General features: G+C 43.3%; 1 protein-coding gene across 1 annotated transcript; it reads left to right on the top strand.

Annotated features, from left to right (window-relative positions):
* Positions 1 to 625: 625 nt before the first annotated feature.
* LOC147904979 (uncharacterized) lies at positions 626 to 5,433 on the top strand. The gene is made up of 17 exons (XM_087389212.1): positions 626 to 1,114; positions 1,475 to 1,777; positions 1,890 to 2,108; positions 2,195 to 2,287; positions 2,373 to 2,572; positions 2,667 to 2,746; positions 2,843 to 2,956; positions 3,077 to 3,120; positions 3,214 to 3,269; positions 3,425 to 3,483; positions 3,614 to 3,763; positions 3,982 to 4,035; positions 4,141 to 4,231; positions 4,400 to 4,480; positions 4,568 to 4,648; positions 4,745 to 4,823; positions 4,927 to 5,433. Exons 1-17 carry the CDS (start codon positions 1,093 to 1,095, stop codon positions 5,112 to 5,114), a joined length of 1,914 nt encoding a protein of 637 aa, XP_087245338.1. The 5' UTR covers positions 626 to 1,092; the 3' UTR covers positions 5,115 to 5,433.
* Positions 5,434 to 8,335: the final 2,902 nt, after the last annotated feature.

The raw sequence follows: 8,335 nt of genomic DNA, 5'->3' as shown, positions 1-8,335 counted from the left end.
TAGCTCATAATACTAGACCTTAAGAAGATTGAGGGGAGTCAAGGCTAAGAAATAGAATCACAAAGTATAGTATATTCTTGTGGTGGTAAGAGAATGCATGCGGATTGCAAAATGGAGGGTTCCATGGCAAGCTTGATTGAAGGAGTGCATGTCGTGGTGGGAGGGAGGCTTGTTAGACTTGGGGGATGTGGGCTATGAAGATAGTGGCTGTTGTTGAACTAGGGAAGGGGCCGGAGGGGATGGGGGGCATGTGCTGAGGCATTGAGGACCTTACGTCGAAGGCCGCAGTAAACTGGGCGATGTGATGGGTGAGAAAGTGGCATATTTGTAGAGGGTGGAGGGAAGGACAAATCTCAAGAGAGAGGCAATCAAGCAGGGGGGGAACGTATAAAGCAAGGGGAGAGATATGCTGGAGGGGATACCCAGGGGACAGTTAGGATATGCGAGGGTTTGATGCTAGGGATCGGGAGGGGAATCTTCGAAGGGAGTGGGGCCTAAGAGAGGAGAGAGCTGATAGGTCGGCTAGAAACGCGATTCAAGTTATAAATAAAAAGAATAAACACACATATTATATATTATATATATGTGGCGCCAGGCAGCCGTTCTGAGGGCGTTATAGAGGCCATCGTTCCCGTCTGGAATGAACGCAGGGACGCCCTAAATTTCCCTTTACCTTCTTTCTTCTCCTTCTTCTTCTTCTTCTTCCTCTTCTTCTCTGTTTTCATTCAGACAGAGCTCTTCTTCGCCATAGCCAACTTCGCTTTTCCTGCATTTCCGCTCTTCGCCATAGCCACCTCCTGAGCTCGTTTCTCCTTCACAGCTCGTCTCCCCCCCCCCCCCCTTTGCTTCTTCGCCATAGCCTCCTCCTTCCTTCCCCATCCTGCTCCTCCCTCCTTACGCTCTCCCCTCCTCCCTTTTCACCTGCATTCTTCGTTTCGCCATCGCTCCCTTCCTCTACCTTGCGTACCAGACACCTCCAGCTCCTTCGGCCGCGCAGTAGAGATCCAGATCCCTCGTTCCTCCCTCCACAGCTTCATCGAATTTTTTCTTCAGAGTCTCGAGGCAGCTCGCTGCCTCGTCCTCCCTTGCACCATGTGGTACTCTTCCCACACCAGTAAGTCCCTCTTCCTTCTCTCCCTCCCTTTCCCTGCTTGCAGTTCCCCGTCGCTGCTCTGTTCGCAATGTCGCTCGTTCGTACCGATCTTTGGACTGGTTTCGTTACTCTGCCCGCAATGTCGCTTGCGTACGACGCTTCACGCCGCACAGCACCGCGATCTAGTCGACTACTTTTGTTCGAATTCCATGGCATTTCGCACCTCTACCAGTGTGTTTCTTTCGTCCGACAGATTTCTGCACGTCGGCCTCGCTTGTGGCTACTTTGTTCGCTTTCCTTTCTCGGACCGCATCTGTCAAATCTGCGGTCTCTTGATCATGCATTTTCCATGCCTCTTATGCGTAGATTTTCTTGCTGCAGGCGAGAAGCCATGGCCAGGGCCGGAACGGTTGTTTGCTGCCTGCGCAGCCCGCCTGAAACAGGCATCGAACCTCGTTTGGGTGGACTTCGGAGATGGCTCGGAAAAGAATGTGGTCTTCATGTCGAAGTTTATGGATATTTCCCGCTTCAGCAAGATCTACTTAGTGAACGTTTTTAGCAAAGGAACTTCCAAGTCCACCGACCGAACAAGGTGGAGCAATGTGGAGAAACTGGACAGTCATCCAGCGACATTCCAGCCTCGCAGTGCGGCATCCTTGATCACGTTCTCTTACTCTTTGTCCAGTAAGTAAAACGACAAATGGATCTCTGTATCTGAAATCATCTAACAAGGAATGACGTTACCGCTTTGACGTGAAATGACACATCTACAATCCTGTCGTTTGGCCGACCGTAGGAATGAGGGACTTCATGCCTGCAGTCGATACGGCGCTGTCGAGTCTTGCAAACGACGGGCTAGTGGGAGTAATTGACTACTTTACGTCGGCCAAGTATGACCTGACCAACAGGCAGCACACCTACTTGGGACGTTGGCTCTGGCGAGCTGCATTCGATTTTACAGGATATGACGTCGGGCCGGAGAGAAGGCAGTATCTAGAGCACAAACTTGAATCTGGTACGCCGTAATACTCTCTCCCAGAGTGTCAAGTCTGATCTTTCCGAAACTTCTTATTCTGCTACTAAAGCTTTGTGATTTTGCAGCGTTTGAGTACAATGGTACAGAGCACGTTCCATACCTTCCAGTGATAGAGGCACCATTTTATGTGTGGCTCGGTCATTTTCGCAATTGCGACAGTAAGGTCTCTTCAACCTTGATACTGTCCATCCCTTAGAGTAGCATAACGTCATCGCGTGACCTCGATCTGTTCTGTCATTGAAGGGAACGATGCATCACGATTTCCTTCTCGGGCTTCGGATGAATTCGACGCCAAGAGGCCGTCTCAGTTTCCCCCTACGTTTCTCTACTCATTGTCCTGGGAAGATCCTCGTGTCGACGAAGGCGTCTTGGAGATCAAGTCCGATGATACTGTTTTAACACTAACATCGGGAGGCTGTAATGCTCTGGACTTGGTCCATCAGGTTCATCTTATAATCTTTTGACATATGCAGTTAAAATTTGTCCCTTCCCCCGTTTTACTCTCGTGTCTGAATCTTGGCTGTTCGTCTCTTGTAGGGAGCAGGCTTGGTCGTTTCAGTGGATATCAATCCTGCACAAAGCTATCTTCTTGAACTTAAGAGAATAGCTGTAATGCGGTAGATATATGATAAACTACTCTTATTTTCAAGTGTCGTCAATGTTTCTTGACAAAGTGCCTTGTAGTTAAAGGTTTGCATTCGGTGTGTCTGTAGACTTCCATTTTCAGATGTGTGGTCGATGTTTGGCGAAGGATTACACCCGCAGTTTTCTAAGATACTTCAAACAGATCTCGCTCCATTCTTAAGTCAGGGAGCATCTAACTTCTGGTAGATCTCTCTTACAAGAGTTCTTTCTTCGTAGTGGCAGTTATTTCGTTACTCTCTTTACAAATCGACAGGGAGATTCTTCGAAGCTTACGCCTGACATTGCATGTGATGGTTTCACAGGTTCACAAAGTTTTATTACTTCAAAAACGGATTATATTACCACGGTATGGTTATCTTATAATGCGAATACCGTTCTGTAAACAACTCTGCTTGATTTCTCAATGGGTTCCGCTAACTGACTCGCGCTTTTGAAATAGGGGGGATGGGAAGATTGATCCGAGCTGTAAAGTTTCTGGCAAGGTTAATGCATCAGGTAATTGCTCGTCACCATGCATGTACTTGCCTTCAAGAAACTGGTAGTTCAAATCGGGCAATGGCCCCGAATAGTTTTCTTTAAAAAATATCGGTCTCTCTTTTACGAAGTTCTGGTGATCTACATAAAATCTTCATGGGTATTTGTAATCGCAGGAACATTGGATCGATTGCCTTGTCAATGCTCCATCCTTGGAGAAGCAGAAAGAGCTTTGGTACCCTGACGTTCTTCACTATTTCAATAAAGTTCATGTGATATTTGGATTCATTTTTTCTGCAAAGCAATTACCGCATTACCTTTAGCAATCTAATGGGCTGAACATGCATCGTGTTAATGGCTCGCAGGTATGCAACTGTAGGAAGATGTTTGTTACAGGCTAGCATCATCACCAGATTGTTCGCCTTCCTTGTAACCAACAGATTAGTCCTATGGTTTTGCGCTGGTGTTTGCCGGGGCCAGTTGCAGCTTATTCAGAAAGAGGATAATATTTACAAGTCAGTAACGTTCATAAACTTGGCTTTTATTGTGCGCATTGGACGTCTTCCTTTTCTAATTTGTGCAATATATTCTGTGTTTAGTTCAAAGTTGAGCGTCCAGCAACCCCTTAAGGAAGGTTCCATCCATTTAATGGATGAACTTGCTTGAATCTCAATGCTCTGGACAAGTTGTCAGCTACACGAATCTGCTCATGGTTGATATGTTGCCTTGGCAGTTATGTGGTACGTTGCCTGAATTCTACAGCAGAACATTCTTACCTGAGGGACAGGTAGCCCATTCAATTGCGGACCCTCTGTGCCATTGCAGTTAAAGTAATATTGTAGTAGTCCTCCCAGTTGGGGCTCTCACTAACTTAAGGGTGATGGTTGCACAGCAACTACTTCTATCGTTGCTGTTTGACAGGGAAGTTTGCACGTAATTGTTGTCCTCGTTTCTTAGAAGAAGATTGCTTCCATCATTTAAAGGTGAGATGGAACTGTGATGCATGTTCAGTCATTGTACACGGTGTGCAATTATTTCGCGGATGAGTAAGTAGTGCGAGAAATACTAAGCAGACTAGAACATGTAATGCACACGCGAGGTGACTTCTTGGAGGATGGTGCTTGAATTTTCAACCCATTGTTCTGTTGTAGGAAGAGTTGGCAAGAAAGCAGAGATTGTTGATCCGGACTGGTTCTTTCGTCGATGAGCTGAAGAAGCGCAAATATACTAAGGTAATGAGCCCCCTGATGAGTCTGCAAGCAGAGGGGCCTGATCCAGATGGGATTATAGTCCGTTAACATAATTGCCGGATGGTGCAGGTTATTTTGATGGATCATGTCGACTGGTTGGAGCAAGGAGACATCGACATTTTGTGTGGGGCATTGAGAGAGCAAGTGAAGGTAATTTTTGTCCTTGTCTGCTTTTAGTGCTTGTGTGGATGAAGTGGTATTGTGGGTAACGAATTGGAGGATTTACATGGGCTTGAAAACCTGCAGCCCGGTGGTCGTGTGATTTGGAGGAGTGCTTCAAGGAGCCCAGATTACGCCAAATGCATTGAGAAATCGGGTTTTCATGGCAAGTTTTTTAGGGAACTTTGCTCCACAATTGAGTACATTCTTTTGAGACGGGGTTGAATTTGAAAGTAGTCTCTCTGAATTTCTAGTGTTGTCTTGTGCAGTGGTGAGGTTAAGTACAAGCGAGAAGTATATGGACAGAGTAAACATGTATGCCAGTTTTTATGTAGCTGTTCGCCTCGGGTCTCCTTGCCTGGTCAACATTCCTTCACTCTCTTCAGGCTTTGGCTTTACTGAGGATGCTCAGAAGGAATCAGACTCTCCAAACTCCGTTCTACAAATGTTGGAGTAATGCATTGTTTTCTTCTCAAGATTAGCTTATTCTTCTTTTCCTTGGCTTCAGCTCTCCCGAGATGGCAGCAGTCAGCCACAAAGTTTTGTGATTTTTTCATACCTCATTGGTTTGGATTTCTCAGCCCAAGCGGCTATTGGAGTGTTGTAATGTTTCCCTTTAGATTGGTCCTCAAGCGGATGTATGTCAAGGACCGTTTGTTCTGAGGAAAATGTGATCCTCTTGATCGTTGTTGGTGGTGGGAGACGATTTTTTCGTGAGGAAGTAGTAAATTTCACCATCTCATAGATCTAAAACAAGCCATTTTTACTTCATTGAAATTACTGAATTTAAGGAAAAAAAGAAGGTAGCGCTAATAAGCTTAGATGTGATAAGAAAATGTAAAAATCTCAAGAAAACTAAAGGAAATTTCATTCTCAATTACTTAAGCAATATATTATTAAAGGAAATGTAATATGAACAAGCTTGACTATAAAGGAAAGAAGCTTACTTAGAGTCAACGAATGCAAACATTAAACTTAAAAAAAATCATTTTTACTTGTTTTCATATGGTTGTATTTGGATTGTTCTCAAACCCTATTGATGATACCAATTTTTTTGATTATAAAGGTGTGAGTGTGGTGGTGCAAGTGATTCGTGAAGAGTTGCATTGATGGGGTCCATGAGGATAATCTTCCCAAGCTCTCACTTTGGCGAAGCCCCAATGGTCACTGTCTTGTGAGCTGCTTGGTGCTTTGTGGCTTGCTTGTTGCTCAGCTTCATGGGCTGCTTTGTGGAACTTGATTGGTGTATCCTTATTGGAGTGTTTTCAACAAGGTTCCCAGACCGGTGACGATGCAATTGCAACTCCACCTCCCTTGCCTTTTAGGTTATAAGCTTCCTTAGCCTGGGTTTCTTAGGGTGTTTGGTTATGTGAGAAGTCGAAGAATTTCTTTAATTCCATTATTGGTTCATCCCATGAGCACATTGGAGCATTGTTTGAGAGCCATGCATAAATTTCGGTGAGTTTACAAAGACTTAGATACTTGACATGAGCACATTGGTCGGTGAGTTTACTATATATACTTGACATGGGCACATTGACTTGCATTCGTAGTTTGTCATGTGCTTATCCATCCTTTGCTTTACTCTACATGTAATTATAATGCTTGAGATTCTTTAGCTCCTTGTGTAGTGCCTTTGTCTACACGAAGTAGGAGGAAAAATATGTTGTGTTGGTGTCCTTCGATTTGCATCTCTTTGTGTGTCTTGTTCCCCTTGATGGATGTGAATTGTTCGTTGCTACTATCGAACCAACATCCTTTCATTGTGTGGAATGAGGGATTGTAAATGTTGTAATACTTGTTCTATCGACTCTTATTCACCATGTGACTATCCACTTTGTGGTTGTGGCACTAGGCCTCACCTTTTTCATGCCCATCTTGCTCAAAAACTTTTTAGCTGCCTTATTCATGCTGTAAAGTTATGCACCTGAGTCATCTTCTTATTGGTTGAGTTAGTTAAGCTTCACTATTACAACTTCCTTGCTAAATTCGTGGCGAAACCTTTACAAGAAAGAAGCTCAAACCATCATGCGTATAAAGAGCTTATCCTAGTGCCAATCATACTAATTGATGTACTTAGTTGCAAATGTAGTGGAGAAGTAGACTAAGTACTCTTCCTCCATGTTGACTTGCAAAGTTGCAGCCTTTCATTGAAAATTTTACACATGCAAATTTTACATTTGCGGGGATGCTCTACCTTGTTTCCCATGTGGAATGTCATACACATTTTTGGTCCTCTTGCAACCTTGGAGAACCTTGGTAGGCTGGCCATTTTGGCTTGTTCTATTGGCCATTGTGATGGTTGTGAGGATCCACTTCCTTGTTCTTGGAAGAACTTACCCAAATCCAATGGAGGTAAAGTTCCTTCACTCTCTTGGTCGGTCCCTCATTCCTCTTTTCATTTGATAAGTAAATGCAAAAGTCTCATGACATGAAAGGAAATTTCATTCTTAATTACGTAAGCAAGAAATTGTTTACAAGAAAGAAACTGAAATTTAATATGCAAAAAGAAGCTTGACCATAAAGGTAAGAGACTTCATAAGAAACAAATACCCTCTAAATGTGGGGTAATTTTCAATTACAAATGACTAGTTCCTTAACTCTCTTGGTCACTCCCTCTTTCCTCTTTCCATTTGATAAGTAAATGCAAAAGTCTCATGAAATGAAAGGAAATTTCATTCTTAGTTATGTTAGCAAGAAATTGTTTACAAGAAAGGAAAGGAAATTTAATATGCAAAAAGAAGCTTAACTATAAAGGTAAGGGACTTCATAAGAAACAAATACCCTCTAAATGTGGGGTAATTTTCAATTACAAATGACCACCAAACAATGAAATAAGAAGAAATGATTTTTATTATTTTAATGTGGTTGCATTTGTAATATTTTCAATTCTTGATGGCACATGGAATAATATTCAAGCGTATGTGAGTGATTATATAATAGCTGCACATGTGATTTATGGTTGAAACATGACTCCAAGAGGCTAATGTGATGAAGGTCTTACTTCCCACGTAAACTGCAAGAAGGGCAATTGAAATCTATGCTCTTTTAAATTGGATTCAAGCTTAGAAACGGTTTGCAAAGGGAAGCCAAAATCCAAGGACAAAGTCATGTGGCCGCAAAAGAATCCGAAATGTGAGTGAGCAAAAGTTGATTGCTCAGCGGGTATACCTATGCGCACATGCATCCTAACCATTGACATTACTTGAGTTGAAACTAAAGGTTTATAAAATCTGAGTTCCTTTAAAATCCGTTTGTTGTAAGGGATTTATGAGAGGAATAGAAATCTAGGTTGATGGGTATTCTCCTTCTTCAAAGATACCTAACTCTTTCTCTTCAAAGAAGCTTTTTGATCCATTGCTCTTCTCATAGTCACTCGGCCTTGTGAGCTCGCTCTATGCTTTGTGGGCAGAATGCTGTCGACTTTGTAGGCTGCTCACCTTTAGGGTGTCCACCCTTCCTTGGTGTTGGGTGAGTCGTTGTGGAAGTTCTTTAATTTGCTGCTACAGGTTGTCCCTCTATTGCCAAATCTCATAGAACATATTGGAGCTTTTTTTGTGTGCTATGGCTTGGGCTTTGGTGAACTTAGCCTTTGATACTTTACTTTGTCCTAGGCTAGCTCGCTTTGCACTTAAAGATGTCAAATCACGCTTGTAGCTCGATGCTCTCTTTGTCAAC

Source organism: Dipteris shenzhenensis, chromosome 2 (genome assembly GCF_047967505.1).
Source record: "Dipteris shenzhenensis isolate YYH24624 ecotype China chromosome 2, Dip_SZ_1.0, whole genome shotgun sequence".
NCBI lineage: Eukaryota > Viridiplantae > Streptophyta > Polypodiopsida > Gleicheniales > Dipteridaceae > Dipteris > Dipteris shenzhenensis.
This window is presented reverse-complemented; position numbering and strand designations above follow the sequence as displayed.

What these genes read in the sequence shown, in the direction of transcription:
- LOC147904979 (XM_087389212.1), top strand. Translation starts at nt 1,093, where the DNA reads ATGTGGTACTCTTCCCACACCA. An exon ending in CAGGGAGCATCTAACTTCTG is followed by an intron (nt 2,957 to 3,076) that starts GTAGATCTCTCT and finishes ATGGTTTCACAG; the next exon opens with GTTCACAAAGTTTTATTACT. An exon ending in AGAAGCGCAAATATACTAAG is followed by an intron (nt 4,481 to 4,567) that starts GTAATGAGCCCC and finishes CGGATGGTGCAG; the next exon opens with GTTATTTTGATGGATCATGT.